This window comes from Triticum dicoccoides, chromosome 3A, assembly GCF_002162155.2.
Source record: "Triticum dicoccoides isolate Atlit2015 ecotype Zavitan chromosome 3A, WEW_v2.0, whole genome shotgun sequence".
NCBI lineage: Eukaryota > Viridiplantae > Streptophyta > Magnoliopsida > Poales > Poaceae > Triticum > Triticum dicoccoides.
Genome location: NC_041384.1, coordinates 186,398,809 through 186,417,584, shown reverse-complemented (window position 1 = coordinate 186,417,584; position 18,776 = coordinate 186,398,809). Strand labels below are relative to the sequence as shown.

The 18,776-nt window shown below is 47.8% G+C and overlaps 2 protein-coding genes across 3 annotated transcripts; one reads left to right on the top strand and one right to left on the bottom strand.

The window, feature by feature from the left end:
* The first annotated feature begins 3,692 nt into the window (after window positions 1-3,692).
* On the top strand, window positions 3,693-11,990 carry LOC119267806 (kinesin-like protein KIN-14A). 2 transcript variants are annotated; one of them, XM_037549249.1, is made up of 20 exons: window positions 3,693-3,883; window positions 4,668-4,954; window positions 5,038-5,293; window positions 5,516-5,598; window positions 5,678-5,731; window positions 6,698-6,769; window positions 7,366-7,428; window positions 7,635-7,716; window positions 7,822-7,917; window positions 7,986-8,156; window positions 8,264-8,370; window positions 8,471-8,649; window positions 8,744-8,905; window positions 8,988-9,238; window positions 9,510-9,673; window positions 9,975-10,268; window positions 10,351-10,658; window positions 10,762-10,940; window positions 11,070-11,165; window positions 11,598-11,990. In XM_037549249.1, exons 1-20 carry the CDS (start codon window positions 3,817-3,819, stop codon window positions 11,666-11,668), a joined length of 3,042 nt encoding a protein of 1,013 aa, XP_037405146.1. In that variant the 5' UTR covers window positions 3,693-3,816; the 3' UTR covers window positions 11,669-11,990. The 2 variants fall into 2 exon arrangements, with proteins under 2 accessions (XP_037405146.1, XP_037405147.1); XM_037549250.1 differs by lacking the exon at window positions 11,070-11,165.
* A 4,941-nt stretch (window positions 11,991-16,931) lies between these two features.
* Window positions 16,932-18,239, bottom strand: LOC119267803 (ERI1 exoribonuclease 2-like). The gene has a single exon (XM_037549248.1). The coding sequence runs from the start codon at window positions 18,116-18,118 to the stop codon at window positions 17,090-17,092; it is 1,029 nt and encodes a 342-aa protein (XP_037405145.1). The 5' UTR covers window positions 18,119-18,239; the 3' UTR covers window positions 16,932-17,089.
* Between the last annotated feature and the right edge of the window lie 537 nt (window positions 18,240-18,776).

Below are 18,776 nucleotides of genomic sequence, written 5' to 3'. Positions count from 1 at the left end.
CTTCGACACCGCAGAGTAGGCGGCCCGTGCGCACGACGTGGCGGCGTGGTGCCTCCTGAGGCCTCGTCGGAAGATGAATTTCCTCGACGTGTCGAGCCAGCGGGCGCAGGATCTCGCGCCTCTCCCGCGGCTTCTCACCGACGAGGATCATCGTGTCCACCGGAGGCGGCAGCGTCGCCTCGCCATCGCCGAGATGGACGTGGAAGCCATGGTGCTGTGGCGCGAACGCTTCCCGCAGGACATCATCGACGAGTGCCAGTTCTACAAGCAATGGAGGACGAAGAGGGAGGCGAGGAGGACGGAGCGAGCCGCCTATCGGGAGGACAAGTGTGCGCGGAAGCAGGCCGCTCAATTAAAACTGAAACTACGAGAAACGTCGGGGTGGGACTTCAAGGACGAGCGGTATGCTGACGCCTACATTCAGACATCGGAGAAGGACATTACCGAGTCGGAGTCGGAAAGCGACGAGTAGTTGATCTTTTCTTTAATCCGTGTACGCTAGAGCTATATATGTATCCTTTTTCTATCGGAAAAAATGGTCGGCGGCGTCGGCGACGAAGCAGGCGGGCAAGGGTGTGTTGTTGGATATAGAGAGGCCAATGTACCACCGACCAGCGGGCCCGGAGAGGAGAGAGGATGAGCGCGTGCGTATGTCTTGTGTTCGCGCCGACGCAAATCCGGTGAAAAAATGGGCCGGGAATGGATCGGCACGCGGACGAACGCGGACGCGCGTTCGTTTTGATCGGCGCGTTGGGCCGACTTTTCTGTCCGCGCCGACATAAGAGCATCTTCAGCCGCGCCCCCAACAGGCCCTCCCCAGGCATTTTTGCCGCGTCGGCGCCGAAAAAACGGGCCCAGTCGCCCCCCGGAAGCCCGTTTTTCGCCGGCTCGGGCCGAAACTGGTGTCGGCGGACCCATGTAGAACCCGGCGCCCTGGGGGCGCCTGGGGTGCCGGCACAAGCGAAAAAGGGCGCGTGGGTCAGCCCTATCGGTGAGTCCAGCGCATATTCCTGTCGTTTCTTCCCGCTTTTCCCCCACTTCCCTCTCATTTTCTCCTTTCCTCCCGCCAATCTCCCTCCCGCTCGCCTCCCAGCCGGCCATCATGCCACCGAAGAAGTACGGCGCCCCCCGCGCGGCGGCAACCGCCTCCGTCGCCCAGCCGAAGCAGAGGAAGCCAAGGGCGCCGCCGTTCAAGCCACCGGGCATGACAAACGCCGAGTGGAGGGCGGAAATTCAGCGATGGGAGGATGTCACCACCGACCGGCGCAACAGGGCCATCGCCAAGAAGGCCTGTGACAACGCGGCGCGCGCGGCTGCGGCTGCCGCTTCGGCGGATCAAGCCGAGGCCGAGGCGACTCGCGCGGGGATGATGAATCGACCCGGCAGTCATGCCCAGTACGCTCCCTGGGGCCAGCAAAGCGTCGGCTCTCCGTCGCCGCAGCCATGGGGATCGCCCTCGCTGAGCTAGCCGACGGGGACACGCACGGTGGGTTCAACCCAAACATCACCTTTCCCCAGGACACCCGGCCCAGCGCACGCCCTCGCCCGCCTTCGCCGGCGTGCAGTACCCTCCATACAATTACTCGCCGCCCGCCTACGCGTCCTCCCCGACGCCCCATCTACGCCGTTGCGCGCTGCCCTTCTCGCACCTCGGCGACACGGACGAGACCGAGGGCGACATGGACGACATCATCGCCGCAGGTTCGGCCGCGGCCGTCGTGTCTCGCGGGTTTGTCACCAGGACGAGACGGTGGATCTTAGTGGTGGCATGGACGGCGAGCTCGGCTATGTCTACGGCAAGGACGAGCAGGAGGAGCAGGAGCAGGAGGAGGAGGACGACGAGGAGGAGGAGGAGGAGGAGGAGTCGGCGCCTGTTCCGGCGAAGGGGCGCAAGAAGAAGAAGCGGGCGGCCAGGTCAGGCGAGCCGCGCATCAAGTGGGCGTCCAAGGAGGAGGAATGCCTCGCCGAAGCATGGAAAGTCGCCTGCCTCGACCCGACCACCGGCACGAACCAGAGCATCGACACGTACTGGGACCGCATCAAGGCCGAGTTCGACGAGCGCAAGCTCGTCGACCCCTACTTCAAAGGCGTCTACATGCAGCGCGGCTTGAAGGCGATGGCGAACCATTGGGGGCGTATCCAGGGGGCGTGCAACAAATGGCATGGGGTCATCGAGGAGGTCGCGGCTCGTCCGGAGAGTGGCGCCGGCGTTGAAGATCAGGTATGCCATGCCGGTCTCTCCCGCCTCTCTTCGCCGTGTATGCCTGCCAATTGTTTGTTCCTCCGCGCAGTTGCTGCGCATGTTCGCCCTGTACTGGCAGAGCAACATCAACGCCGAATTCAAGTACCTTCATGTTTACAAGCGCATTGACAAGTGCGAGAAGTGGGCGGAAGCCCGGCGCACCCTCGACAAGGCGAAGGAGACCTATAAGCCGGACGCGCCGACTCCTGGCGCATCGGAAGGGCGGCCGGACGGCAACAAAGGTGTCAAGAAGGGGAAACACGTCGACGCGGCTACCGCTCGAGTGCACGAGTCCATCAAGCACTGCCTCGCCGACGTGCAGGCCCGGGCCGTCCTTCGTGAAGAGAAGACCGACGCGCGGTGGTCGGCGTTGATGTCGAGCAGCACCGTCAAGCTCGACCTGCTCCGGACCAACGTCGCCGCGAAGAAGAGAAACACCGACCTGACTTTCCTGCTGGGCGGGGCGGACATGCTCCAGAGCACCGACGAGGCGGTCAAGACGTGGTACTTGGCGGAGCGCGGCCTCAACCTGAACCAGCTTTCCTCGACACCGCTGCCGACGCCGACGCCCACGCGACGCCGCCGCCAAGCCCGCGTGATGACGCCTCCACGACGCCCAGCAGTATCGATGCCGCGCCGACACCGCCCAGCGCAGAAGCAGCTCCGACACCGCCAAGTCCGCACACGCCAACTCTGCCGACGCCTGGGGCAGAGCCTGCCGAGTGATGCGAACGCAAACTTCTGCCGCTCTATTTTTTGTGCGCCTGTCCGATCGTCGAACTGTGACTTGCGATCGCCGGATTTGTGTGACGTATTTTGTGAGCGAGAACGATCAAGCTCGAATTTTCCGCGTCCTGGGACGGCGTCTGGGGGCATGACTGAAAGCTAGGTCGCCCCAGGGGCCAAACTAGCGCCGGTTCACCCCTGTACCGCTATTTTTTAGCGCCCTGGGGGCCGAACGGACGAAATGAACGGCGGCGGCGGCGGCCCCAATGAAGTTGCTTTAATTATGATATCGATACGCTCAGATTGGAACATAAAAACACCTTTGGCCACTTGAATTGGTACGATCGGGATATGGTCAGATTGGAATCGAGCGAAATGATAGCTCAGATTGCATTAGTAAATATAGCGCATCTTGTTTACATCCACACGACACCGCCGATAGTACTAGGAGCGTCGGCATGGTCGGTGCACCCATGGAGGAGCACCACCTGAACTTGCGTCCGACTGTCTGGCCACGGCCATTGACTGGCAAGTTGCCCCCACGACGACGGGTTTCCCCACCAGCACAGCACAGTACCAGGAGGCCGGCGCCGCACACGCACAGGCCCCGAGCCAGCAGAGCGCTCCCTGTCCGTCCGATCTTCGGTGGGCGGTGTCGAGATCCCGGACACCTTTAACCGCCTCGGGCAGGCCCCACCGCCGCACCCCACAGTTTCGAATTCAAACCCCTCCCCCCTCTCTCTCTCCCCTCCCTCCCCACGCGGCGCGCTGCTCCCGAATCGAAGCTTCCAGAAGCCTACGCGGAGGCGCGCCGGGACCCGAGCGGGGTGAGGGGCGGAGGGAGGCGCATGGCGGAGGCGCGGAGGGTGTCGTTCCGCAACGGCCGCTTCGCGTCGCGGAAGACGGAGGAGGCTGGTACGCAGATCTCTCGTCGCCCCCATCCATGGCTTCTTGCTTGATCGGTTCATCCCTGTAGGCTGCAGCGCGGTGTCTCCTTCGAGATTCCTGCGGCCCGTCTTCTTCTTCTTTCTTGCTGCGCCTCGTTTTGGTTGGGTTCTGGGCGGGTTTGCGCTGAAGCGAGCGCGTGGCCATTTTCGGGCGCGTTTGTTTTAGTAACTTTGGCGGAGGGCTCGCGGGAATCGCGCGGTTCCATTTCTGGATATACCCTTATTGAATCACGGGATCCTGCGGATATTGTGCCATCTGATGTGCAACGATTCTTTTTTTCCTGCTTCTATATTGGTCAAATCGACGCGCTTGTTGGCGGAAGTTCGTTGTAGAAATCGGTGTTCGTCAGACTCAGACGCGCTGCTGTGCATTCAACCCTAGTTCTGCGATATGTTTCGGTGATTCCTGAATCTGTCGCTGCTATCTTTGCTCCAAGAACCCGTGCAAAGCAGTGAAAGTGCAGCTTTTATTCCGGTTATTATTATTATTATGCATGCTTTCATTTCTGTAAGAAAAACAATGTTAGTTGCGGAGGAAAATCCTAAACCAGATTGTGCAGTTGGCCAGTTCTAATTATACTTTTAATGCAAGAGTGCCATTCTTGCAGCTAGAACGCCGCATTACTGCATTTCCTTGCATATGTAGCCAATACTACCATGTTTAGTTTAACATGCCACAATTTCCAACACATGGAGTTGTGCTTGTGTAAATCTCATTGGCTCACTGTACTTCTTGCTTTGGTTTGTGCAAGCATGGAGACGGCACCAGGCTGCAGCGTGGCTAGAGAGCATGGTTGGGCCCTTCGGCCTTACCCATTGCCCATCGGAACAAGAATTTGTTGCTGCTCTAAGAAACGGCATTGTCCTATGCAAGGCCATCAACAAAATACAGCCAGGTGTTGTGCCAAAGGTTGTTGCAAACGCCCCCTGCGATAGCCAGCCATCGACGGCTTTTCAATATTTTGAGAACATCCGCAATTTCTTGGTTGCTGTTCAGGCGCTAAAGTTGCCGAGCTTTGAGGCCTCTGATTTGGAAAAGGTTTGCTAGCTATCCTTACTGTGTTAATCTTGATGATGGATCGATGCCCATTATCCACGACGCTAATTTGGTTGTTTGTGCAGGACAATCTTGATGCTGGGTCAGTGGGCAAGATAGCTGATTGTGTCAATTCTCTGAAGTCCTACCAGGAGCGAAAGAAATGCAGCGGAACCTATGGGCCAGTCAAGTATATGAAATCACCTCTTGCACCACGCTCTGCAATTCATGTTCAGTCTGAAAATGTCACTTTAGGATCTTCTACCCCTCAAAAGTGTCTAGACTTGACAGAGATTGATGCCGAGGGACAATCTTCTCAAAACGTGGGTCCTAACATGGAAGGTTTGTGATGCACTTTACTTTGCAAGTTTTTTACACTTATAGTGCTTAAATGTTTCTAGCTGGTAAGTAACCTCTGTCGCCGTATGGATGCTGCTTCTTTAGTTGATTTCTCAATTAATTGTGCTATTTATGTTTTGCTCCATGCGTTAACTAATTTCAGCGACTTGGTTAAACATAGTATCTGATGAATAATTCGACCATCTATGTATTGTGCATTTGCAGAGGCAATTGGAAAACTTCAGAGGATTATTCTTGATTGCATGATAAGCTGCAAGGAAAATCTGAACCAGGACGCTCTTAAAAAGGTCCTTAGTCAACAATTTTTTTGGTTGAATGTACAGAACCATGTATCAGTTTTCTGATATGGCTAAACTTATTTTCCAGGATCCAGTAACACTAGTTGGCACTATTTTATCAAATCAACTGGAAAAAGAACAGGTGACTTATCTATTGAATTCTTCCTCTCAAATGCCATATGTATTTGTTGACGCTAGCCTCACCAATTTAGTCGCACTCAGGCTTACTTTTGTTTTATAGGCAGGCCGCAACAGTAAGTACCTGCGTCTTTCCATATTCGGTATAAGACATCTTTTCTGAAAAATGCCTGTGTCAAATGGTTGAGAATCCACATAAATATGTGATTCCTTCGCCATTAGTTGCACTGTTATTATTCAGATGACGTCTCAGTATATTTTTGCATATCATAAGTTGATGTCTACTCAAAGCGTTGTTGCACCAAATATTTTCCGTTTCTTATCATCATCTCAACTAAATTGTGTTGTCTTATTCTTTTCATGCACACTTATATTCTTGCTCAATTTAGTGCACACCAATATGTGTGATAATGTGAACTTCCTTCCATATATTAGTGATTATTACATCATAACTTAAGTATATTACTGTTACCACACTGTAATACTGGGAGAGATGTTAGAACTACATCTTTCTACGTAAAACAAAGAACAAGTTCTGTATAAAAGTAAGAATACTGATACCGTAGAAATGTAGAACTATGAGGAATCTTAACTTTATTTCCTACTCTTGGCGGTTGGGTTCCTCCTAACGAATGAAACCGATGGAGTTTGTATTTGTTTTATTACTCTGAAGCACAGCTTTTAGAAAATACCATGTGATACAAGCAGACACTAAGATCTTCGATCTTTCATATTTCTCAGTTCTGAATTCTAAACTGTGGTTATACCAACTTACCAAGTTCCTTTTGTTTGTGTTGTCAGACTTGTGCATTTTGTGCAATGAATTATATGGCCTTGCAGGCTGGTATAGTTGGTCTACATTTCTGTTCGCCGATCTATCAGGATTTTTCCAATTGGAAATTTTCCTTTTTAGCGCCTCTTAATATTTTATCAAGGCTAATTACAGCTGACACCAATGCCTTTTATGCAGTTCAAACCACTCCTTCAACTTATTTCTCCAGAAGGGGCTGCTACGAAAAATGAACCAAATCAACAAATCGAGGTAATGTTTAAATATTGCAATGTCCTTTTCCATTTATCTGCAGAAGTTAGCGGAAATGACTTGGACAATATTTTTCTCAAGAGAGAAGCAAAAGCTTTGTGTTTATAGAATAATAGAATGAAAAGCATTGGTTGACAAGCCTAAAGACACCTAAGCAATATGTAGCTGCTATGCCATATTGGCAGCTAAAGATTTCATGCATCGCCTTTAATCTCATGAATAAACTTTTAAAATGTGCAACTAGAGAATAGCCATTTTAGTATTTGGCTGTGATACAGGTTCATAACCTGACATTCTATCAGTTTTTCCTCATAGTTATGGTAAAAGGCTACATATATCTTTGCTGATTTGACTATGTACTTCACATCTGGGATGCGTAATAAATGCCGGTGCTGAAGCCTGAAGAACACAATACCAGAATACACTCTTACTCTGTTTAAAAATGTTGTTATAGGGTAGAGATAAGGTCAAATAACTCTAGCTTCTGAGGAATTCCCCCAAGACATTTATTTCCGCAACACTTCAGTGACGAATTATGACACTTAGCTCAAATTTTGTACATCATTGTGATGCATTATACCATTATTTTCTTTCAGTGCTCAAACTCGCAGAATGAGAATAGACTGCGTCTCTTGGAAGCACAGGAATCTGAACTTTTGGTGAGATCTCATGCTGCTAACTAAAGTGTATTGAAGTTTGATAGTCAGCATCATCCATTTAAGGTTTTCTTAAAATAAACGTGTTTTTGAGATACTGCAATGATCTTATATGTTCCTTACATGGCAAGTTTTACCTCTTTGTGGGTTCAACAACAGTTTGCTCAGCACTCAGTTTGTACTTTGTAATGACATGACTTATTTTACAGGAGCTCAAGACAATGTTTCAAGAGGTTAAAGTTGATTTCAGGTCTTTGCAGACCCAATTCCAAGATGATATCACAGAATTAGGTATGTTGCTTAAACCTTCGCCAGAGCACACAGTTCCAGGTATTCGAAGTAAGCTCCATTTACAAGCTTTAGCGGTCTGGTGTAACACTGAGACTTACTTTACAGGCCATAACATTCAAGGGATATCCAAAGCTGCTCTTGGCTATAACCAAGCTGTGAAAGAAAACAGAAACCTGTATAACATGCTTCAAGAAGTGCGAGGTATCAGTATAGTTCAGTGTTGTCATGGATGTTACTGTTTTGATGACTTCTAAGAGTTTTTTTTATAGGGAATATCCGAGTCTTCTGCCGGATAAGACCACTTATGAACTCAAAGTCTATTTCTTCAATTGAACATGTTGGAAATGATGGTTCGATAATGGTTTGTGATCCATATAAGCCACAAACTACACGCAAGATCTTTCAGTTCAACCAAATTTTTGGGCCAACAACCACTCAAGGTAATATGGTCTAAACTTTTCCTCAAAATATTGGTCTAAACTGTACTTGAAGTTGTATGCCCATGTCTTTATCTAATTTTTACATCTTCATGCTCAAATATCCCCAGATGAGATTTACAGGGAGACGCAATCATTGATTAGATCTGTCATGGATGGTTATAATGTGTGCATATTGGCTTATGGGCAGACAGGTTCTGGCAAAACCCATACAATGGTATAGAGACAAATCATATTTTCTACAGTAACTCCTTATTTTTACTGGACCATATTGAATCACATGTAATTGTTCTTTGTCTGTGCATGATGGTGATTAGTGCGGCCCGTCTGGTGGGTTATCGTCTAACGATCTTGGAATCAATTACATGGCACTGAACGATCTCTTCACTATATCAACTTCTAGAGAAGATGTAAAGTATGATATACGAGTGCAGATGGTTGAAATATACAATGAGCAAGTTCGTGATCTCCTAAGTGAAGATACTTCAAGCACGAAATATCCTTTCATATCTGATGTGCCACTCTTGTTATATTTTTGTCCCAGTGGAATCCATTTTCATAACTGTGTTGGTTCCTGACATTAATTTCACATTAGATATAAGGTCTTCAAGCAATGGTCTGTTCAACCTTCCAGATGCAAAGATGTGCCCAGTTCAGTCCCCTTCTGATGTTATGACTTTGATGCTGCTGGGGGAAAAGCACCGTGCTTCTGGTCCAACAGCAATGAACAATAGAAGCAGTAGGTCTCACAGGTTTGAGTTCGCACTATCTGCCCCAGTAACCTTTTTGTGTGCTCTTTCAATATTTGCTGCAACTGATTTTTTATGTTTGCAGTATCTTGACTGTCCATGTAAATGGGAAGGACATTTCTGGCAATGTCAGCTGTAGCTGCCTGCATTTGGTAGATCTTGCAGGAAGTGAAAGGGTTGACAGGTCAGAAGCCACGGGGGACAGATTGAAGGAGGCTCAGCATATTAACAAGTCACTGTCTTGCCTAGGGGATGTCATCACTGCCTTAGCTCAGAAGAATTCTCACATTCCCTACAGAAATAGCAAACTTACCCAATTGCTACAGAGTTCATTAGGTATATGGCTACATCTTGGAACATGCTCACCACATTCACTGGTCTAGCTATTGATATTAATACTACTGATCAACCAAGTGGTTGGTCACTTTTGATGTTATATGTCTTTTCTTTAAGTATCTTCTACATAATCAGCATCATAGTTTAAGTGCATGCAAAATCACTGATAATGAAGCAGTGCTTTCATTGGCTCCATCCTACCTTGTTATACATTGACGTTATATTCCCACTGTAATATCTTATAATATTGTTTTTGCATTGCCGATGACAGGGGGAAATGCAAAGACATTGATGTTAGCCCACATAAGTCCGGAGGGGGAATCTTATGTAGAAACTCTTAGCACACTGAAATTTGCCCAAAGGGCTTCTACTGTTGAACTTGGAACTGCTCATGCAAACAAAGAAAGCAATGATATAAGAGAGCTTAAAGAACAGGTAATTTTCCTGTTGCTTCCAATTGCATATTCAAGAGTTGTTGCTAGTTTCCTAAATCAACAATATAATTTGACCACCTTTACAATGTTGCATTTACACTTAAATTTATTATTTCATCACTTTATCTTTGTGTGAAACATTGGACTGAAGAATGGAAGACTTTGTCCTTACAGAATTTTGCATTTATCTCTGTGTTGCTAGTGTACATTGAATTTTTATTGCTCCAAATGCTTACATTTGATATGTATTTCATTTGCTTTACAAACAGAAGATAAGTATGTAAGATTCAACATATTTTCAGGTAGAAACTCTCAAAAAGGCATTGGCAACCAAAGAATTTGAAAGATCGTCACTTAAACTGAAGGAAAATACAGTAACGAGTGAGAGAACAAAGCAACTCCCGCAGCGTACCCCACCAAGGCCGCGTAGGTTAAGCCTAGAGACTACTAGTAGTGAAAAGGGTAGCATACCAGGAAAGCCTCCAAAATCACCTGTTTCAGCGATGACGTTCAACAGAGATCACGGGACAGCTCGTGACAAGGAGTGCAGTATTGATGTCTTCAACCACACAAAGATCCACAGATCTGTAATACAGGTATATCTTGCTCTGAATAACTTCATAATGTTTGGTGATGTAACGACTGACCTTTTATCCTTCTTCCTCATTGTGATAAAAGATGTCCCCAACATTATCTGAAGTGCCAGTCGGACATGAGAGTGAGACGATAGTTACAACAGATGATACGGTTACCTTTTATCAACTACCCCCTGATGGTTATAATCAATACAAGCAGTCAGGTTTGGATACTCTCCAGAGAACACCATGCAGATCAAGGTACATGGGTGTGCAAGTGAGTCAGACGGAAGAACCTTCTGATGCCAAATTGGATAAAACAACCACAAGCAGCGTGGCGAAGAGAGGGTCACATTTAAGAAGATCCATTCAGAGCAGCATAGGGAAGTTGATTCATGGCTCTGAAAGAAGGTAGGTCCATTCAGAACAGCATATTAGTATGCACTTGCAAACGATTATAGATTGTAATTCTGCATGTGCACTAAGCTTTCTCTGCCGTTGACACACGTTGCAGGAATACTCCACATTCAGCCCAAGCAACTCCTGCCAAAATCACAACTAATGCAAATAATGACGGCGCATCTCCAATTACTACCAACGCGAGGTTAAAAAGAAGACAGTCACTAACAGGTCTCCCACCTCCATCGACGACCATGTCACGCAGATCATCTCTAGGAGGAAAGTCGGATTCGAGTAAGTATCTGGATAAAGAAAATGTTGTTTTACTCCTACTTCATATACTTAATATGTAATGATGGAGGCTGCCTTGTGCAGAGGAGTAATCAACTAAATTGTTACTAATGTTGTACCGTTTGATGAAAGGTGTACAAAATAGCCAAATCATTGCATGTGCTGCCAGCGCCAGAAATTACAAGCCACTGCCATTCTCCTGGGTTCGATGGCCTGAACAACATCAATGTGAATTCTCCATTCTTTCTTAACCAATCCTTTGCTTCCCAGGCCAAAACCACTATAACCCTCTTTTAGCTGCTTGCATTCTATTTCCTCATGGCTTCAGTAATCATTGGTTTTGATACATATGCAATCAAAGAAATCATCAAGGATTCTTGCCATTGCTTTCTGAGCCTATAGGTCCCTTCCTGTCAGTATATTGTTCCTAGTTTTTAAAATTTTCCGAGTGAGCTGCTAGTTGATGCTTGGAACTGAATTTTACTTGTTCCCCACTGCAACTTTAAGAATGCAGCAAGTGGGAAACAGAGCTCTGCAGGAGAAAATGCCCAATCAGATATAATTTTACTATAAATCCTGGTGCTGTATATAGTTTTAAAGGACGTTGTGTTGTGATGATCCTAAGTTTTTTACTGAAAGAGCTTCAACTTCCATTGGCAGGTTCAAGTGACAGAAAAGCCAAAACGCCACCTCCGATGAATTCAGCTGCGAAGGCAAAGAGATGGCTGTGAATCCTCAGTGAAAATCGTCAGAGATTTCCATCTCAAGCTGAGCATGAATCCGCGATAGCTGCCGAGTTAGAGTCATCAGCTTCTGTCAAACCATGATACTGCTGAAGAAGGAACACCAGGCGAGGGTTCGCGATGTTGAGAGAGCCCCCCACAGGTTCAGGCTAGGTTACATTCCTTGTAACAACTGAAACTTCTTGAGAGGTTACATAACATGTGGATGGAGTGTGGAAATGGAAGCAAGTAAAGAATGCTTGTTTTGTGTTTGTTGTATTCTGAATCTCTGAATGAGTCGAGAAAGCAATGCAAAAATGATTCAGATTAACCTAGCAGCCAAGTGTCAGATTTGGCATATGTAATTTCATGGCTACTTCTGGAACATTTTTGTAACTGCTCGTTTGGCCTCGGTTTTCCTTTTTCTTTATTTCACATGAGCTAAATAGCCTTTGCATGGTCAGGATGCTTACGCTTTAGAGTCTTCACTTATGCTGATCCATCAGTTTCAGACAACCAGATACTTGGAGGCTCGTATTGTTTTGAGAGACCATGGGGCACACTTTTGTGGTGGCAAGAAATATTAGATTTGACAACATGACTGGTCCTCTTTCAGTTTAGTTTCTTTTTTGCAGGGACTCTTTTAGTTTAGTTTAATCACCTGTCGGGATGCAATTTGGTTTTTGACAAAGGGTGGATTTCCTTAGCTTAAAATTGAGCATCAGGGATACAAACCCAGTGGGCACACACCGGCCTTTGCATGGTTATAGGATACACACAACCAACATCAACACATACACAAAAAACACACTGGCACTAAGTCAGAATCTGAAGCGAGCTGTTGACTCTTTCAGTAAAGTAGTGAGGGAAAAAGAGGCATGTCAGATTGAATTGGGAGCAATGAAGGGTCATATGGATTTATTACTCAATCAACTTGATTTACTTACAAACAAAGTGGACAAGCAAGACTCCTGTATAGTATATCTGAAAAAAACAAGGAGTTTGGTATGATTGCCGGGCAGGCTGGAGCGAGCTGTGCAGCATGCAGTACGTCAAAATGAGGTCAATTTGAGTGAGTTACTTGACAGATTTAGAAATGGTAGACTCTCTAAAGGAGGTGGAGAAACAAAATCAATATTTATGTAACATCACTGAAGAAAAGGAGAACATATTCACATCAACCATTTATAAGGAAACAGAGTTTTCTTTTTTTTTTTTGAAAGAAAAGGCAGAACAATTTCTGCCTTATGCATTTCAAAACAGGTATGAAACCTGAGTGACCGAGGTCAATTGCATGAAGGCAATGTTAGCGCTGCACGAAAAATGCAGCTGGCCATTGCCAAGCCATGTTGAGCTAGGAACAGAAGAAAAGGGATGGGAAAAGAGATACAAAAGGAGCTACAGGATGGGGAATACGAGAGCCTATCAAAAAATCTCCATCCACCGAAGCATGATCTGCTGGTCTGCAGAGTTCTTCGCCCAATGATGCCATAGGTGAATCATGTTGGCTGCTTCACTTAGTAAGAGAGCATCAGGCCATCTGTTATTGTCAAAAACTCAGGCATTTCGAGCGCTCCATAAAGTGACCGCACACACAGCAAAAAGCACATGCCATAGTTTGCCAATTCTGTATGATGCCAGAGGTGATGAGACAAACTCCAGAAGGCTGTTTGCCTGCACAGCCAGGTCTAGCACCCCAATTTTCTTCCAAAGGACATCCGCAGCTTTGCATCTGAGCACCAAGTGAGTAATTGATTCAGTGGCAGGGCAAACATCACATCCGTCATGTGATGCAATAGCTTTCCAATTCTTTTTAACCATGTTATCTTGAGTGTTCAGCCTACCATGCAAGGCCAGCCAGAGAAAAACTCGGTGGCACATGGGGATGATGCTGTTCCATATGAAAGCAGCCTGCGGCCAATTCATACCTCTGAAAGTTAACAAATTATAAAAGTACGCCATGGTTGCTTCGCCCTTGTGAATAGAAGAAACCCTTTTATCACCGTGTGTTAGATCCGGCTGTATGTTGCAAAGCTTCGCCAGCAGGTCATCCAGTTGCCGTGCAGCGGTCATAGACAGGTTGGGATGTAATTGAATGTTCCATTGCCCACTGTACTGAGAGGCCACAGTGCATAATTTGTTCCTGGCAAAAGTGAAAAGCGCGGGAAAAGAGTCCCTTAACCGGCCATTGCCTGACTAATCATCTAGCCATAAGGAAATCCTGGAGCCGTCTCCTAACGAACACTTTGTAGCGTTGATGACCAGAGGCATCGAGTTTTTGAGGCATCTCCACATAGGTGTATCTCCATTGCTTGCTACCATTGGAATGGTGCGTTCACAGTATCGTCGTGCAAACCAACTAAAGCAGGGCACTTCACTATCTTGCAACACCTTCATGGTGAAGCAGCAGATCATAGCCAAATTATGCGCACGTAAATCCCGGATTATGAGTCCCCCAGTGCCCCTGGGGAGGGTAACAACATCCCAGGCCACAAGCATTGCCCTCCAAGGGCAGATTTCTTTCCTTGCCACAAAAAACCCCTGAGAATTTGCTCAAGCTTACCCAGGGACTCCTTCGGCCATAGAAAACAGGCCATATAATAATTTGGTATAGCTGCAAGTACAGAGTTTATCATAGTAAGCCTCCCTCCCCAAGACAAGAAGGTTGCCAACCAGCCAGAGAGTCTTTTGTCCACTCGGTGTATGACTGGCATCAACATCGCATGGGTGATCTTGTTTGTTGACAACGGCAAGCCCAAGTAGTTACAAGGAAAGGTTGAGACCGGACACTCTAACAGCTCAGAAACTTGCTGCCTAGTAGATTGCTCCATGTTGATGGGCACAAAGGTGCTTTTATTGGAGTTGATCTGCAGATCAGTGAAGTCAGAGAAACGCTTAAGCATCCTCTTGACGATTGCGTCTTGCTCCACAGTCCCTTTGATCAGCATCAGGGTGTCGTCAGCGTACTGCAGCACCGGGAAAAAGGAATCCATCTCCAACGGATGTAGCAGATTGCCTCTCCTGAACTCCTCACAACACATCTGCTGCAGCACATCTGCCACTAAAATAAACAGGTAGGGTGATAATGAATCCCCCTGCCGGAGACCACACTTTGCGAGGGTCGGCTCCCCCAGTTTTCCATTCAAAGTAACCCTTGCCAACTTGTGTAGAGAAGGTTCTTGATCCAGAAGATCCACCTTTGTCCAAAACCCCTGGCGGCCAAAACAGCAAACAGTGCGTCCCAGCTAACACTATCAAAAGCTTTCTTGAAGTCTAGCTTCAGTACAATTGGTATCTTCTTCCTTTTTGCATATTGTACAAGCTCTGCAGCGAGGGAAATTTTTTCAACAATGCATCTGCCAGCAAGGAAACCAGATTGTAGTGGGTGCACTAGTTTAGGTATCCACAGCTGCAGCCTGGTAGTTAGGAATTTTGTGGCTAGCTTGGGGAGGCTATGCACCAAGGATATAGGCCGGAAGTCTTTAATCTCCATTGAAATTTCTTTTTTAGGCAGCAAGACAATGGATGCAGAATTGACGCCTGAGAGATCGGCATTATTTGCATGAAAGTCACTGAAAAAAATCAGCAGATCAGGTTTCAGAGTTTCCTTGAAGCATTTGTAGAACTCATTTGTGAAACCGTCCGGCCCAGGACTACGGTTGTTCGGGGAACGTTTGATTGCAGAGACGATTTCAGCCCATGAAAACTGCTCTTCTAGCGAGCTTAGGTCGATCGGATCATAGAGCGCTGAGATATCTACGACCGGTACCGAAGGAGAGGCCTGTCCGAACAAGGTGTTGAAATACTCAGTTGCTATCCTGAGCTTGTCCTCATCATCAAAGAATTCGATACCATCCTTGACAAGAACTCTGATTTTGTTCCTTCTTGAATGACTATTTGCAGCAGCATGGAAAAAACGGGTGTTTTCATCCCCCAAAGTGCATTGACAGATTTTTGCCCTTTTCTCCTCCAAATGCTAGTTTGCCAAAGGATTAACTGCTGGACTTTCTTATTGGCATGATCTCTAAGACAAAACTCCAAGTTAGAGAGTGTCCTGTACTCCTCAACCGCATTCAAAAAGTCCACAACATGCTTGTTATTTTCCATGAGCAGCTGAACACTTCCCCTGCTTCTACCCCACTTGCGGATGGCAGCTCGAATTCTTCTCATCTTAATGCTGATAAGAGATGTAGTCGCAGCAAAGGCCCTGGTGCCTCTAGTCCAACCTTCTGAGATAATCCCCCTGACCTCTTCAATATCCAGCCAAAAATTCTCGAACCTGAAAAAATTGCTTCTGGTGGTGTCTTTACTGAATTCCACGATGAACAGAGCATGATCAGAAGTTGCGGCCATTATGGCAGTGGCCACAGTTTGGAAGAAACCCAAATTCCACTCGGCGTTGACGAGCACCCTATCCAGCTTAACAAGCATTGGTTCCCTTCTCTTATTGGACCAAGTATATTTGCGATTTGCAATATGAATATCATCCAAGCCATGTTCTCTAATCCAGCTGTTAAAGTGCTCCATGACTGACCAGTTTATGCGTCCTCTAGATTTCTCATGGGCAGACCTGTACATGTTGAAGTCACCCAGCAGTATCCACGATCCACCCACAAGAGCAGCAGCTTGGTTGAGGTGCTGAAAAAAATCTTCCCTTTCTGAACTATCACATGGGGCATATACAGTGGTCAGTGTGGCGGCATTTCCATTGGAATTTGACTGAAAGGGAAGATTCAAGCTCTGAAGTTTTGTTTCCTGCAAGCACGCAACGTCAGCACGGCTAGAGTGAGTCGCATCCTTGATTAAAGAGCATTTATCAGTGTCACCAAGACCGCATATGTTCCAGTTTAGAATCCTCATATTAGATGTGGGGGACACACAAAAAACAAGGAAGAACAAAGACAGAGGACAGCAAGGACCAAGGAGGTACTCTGAATGTAAGACTGGAAATTCATTTGAATAGAGACAAGAGATGCAAATACAAATAGGATGCAGATACAACAGCCGCAGACGCAGCAGACCGACACATGCAGATACAACTACCCCTGAGAGTGACATGGACTGAAGATAAGAACGCATGACAAGTCTTGTTGAATCTATTGAAAAAAGAGTCTTGTTGAATCTATGAGAGAGTTTGAGAATCTTGTTACAGATCAAGAAACTATCATTTCACAGTGAATCTAGGTTGGCTGTTTTTTGTTTCATTCTTGATATAAGGTTTATATGATCGAGATTCGTGATCGATGCTGAAGAAATTCGCGGACAAGGAACATAACTAAAAAGAATTTCTATTGATAATACTAATTCAGACACCAATTACATCAAGAGTAGCCCCATTGGCCACGTTTGGTTCCAGAGACCAAATTCACATCTAGACTGGCTAGAATCAGCCGAGCTAAGCTCTGATTCTGATGGTTAGCACGATTTACACTAACAGCTGAGATACACTGAACCTGGTGCCATGGGTGGTTCATTCAGTTGGTCCATACGAAGTAAGTAGGGGCAGACGGGTCCCATGGCCGGCGTCCAGTTGCCACACCCGAAGAAGCACTTCCCCTGCATCGGCCCTGGCACGGACACCACGCCTCCTCTGGTCGGTACCCTGCAGTAGCAGAAGCACGTCCCAGGCAAGCCATCGCAGGGGCTTATCATGTGAGGCTGCGGCGGCTGCTGCTGCTGCTGGATCAGCGGCGGCGCCAGCGCCGATGAGCCACCGCAAGGGCTTGTGCGAAGCTGCGGCGACTGCTGCTTCTGCTGGATCGGCGGCGGCGGCGCCAGCGCAGATGAGCCACCGCAAGGGCTTGTGAGAAGCTGCTGCGGCTGCTGCTGGATCGGCGGCGATGGCGCCAGCGAGCCCGTGATGGTCATCTTGACCCCACGCAACATGAGCTCAACAAGAAGCCGCGCCGTGTTGCGCGCGTCATCCAACCCGCAGTGCAGGCGGCCCTCCCAGTCCAGTCCCGCCGCCCGGACCGCCTCCTGAAGGGTGACCCGCCCTCCGCCGCCGAGCGCCGCCTGGAAGGGGACCCTCAGGTTGATCCAGCGATCGAAGTAGGACGGCTTCTCGATCCCCTTGAAGCGGCACTCTGACTCGAGCATGGTGCGGCAATCCCAATCTCCCCAGGTCACGACGGCCAAGCTCCCTGCCCCCGCCGTCGCCGCCTTCAGCCAAGCCTCGTGCAGCCAGAGCGCCTCGCCGAGATCCACGCCGCTGTCGACGTCCTCCTGCCGGATGCCGGTGAGTTCCCTGCAAAATTGAGTCAGCACAGGGTGATGTTTTGGACGAACGTACCTGCGAAACGCCGACTCGATGCGGCCGGTGGCGCCGTCGACGAGCACGGCGGGGAACTTGATGATTTCCTGCGGGAAGATCCTCCCGTCTTTCACGCACGTCGCCTCGAAGTCGACCACCACGAAGAAGTCGAAATCTTGCACCTGCCCCTGCCCGCGCGCCGCCATGTTCGACGGAGTGCGCGAGATGGGGGGAAGTTGGGCGGCGAAGATAGGGGAAAGATCAGATCGAAAAACTAGGGTTGCGAACCTGTCGGTGCGTCGTCCCCTTCTTTATCTTTATCTTTATCTTTACCTCTTTACCTATATATATATATATATATATATATATATATATATATATATATATATATATCTTTATCTTTACCTACTAATAAAGCAATTAGTGCTTCTGGTGGTACGTCGTTGCTGTTTTTACGAAAAAGTCCTTGTGATTTAGAATAATAAACCCGCAGTCCATATAATAAAGTCAATCGAACCGGTATGACGAGAAAGAAAAAAAAACAGCCTCCCGATCTAGCTCGTACGCCGCCGCCTCGTGCTCTGCTCCTCCCCGAGGCCCCTCGCTCGATCTGGACCAGCAGGTCCCGAGCGCCTCGGCCTGCTCCTCACGCCGGCGTCCCGCGCCACTGCCGCCGACCTCCAGTCGTTGTCCATTACCCTCTCCCCCACACTCTATCTCTCTTCTTCTCCCTTTCTTTTCTCTCTCTCAAATCTTGTCTCTGTCAGGAACGACAGCGCCATGGATCCCGATGTGAAGCTTCACTGCAGCCTGATCTGACCTGGGAGGGGGTCGCGTTGCGCTCGGGCGCCGCATCAGGTGGCG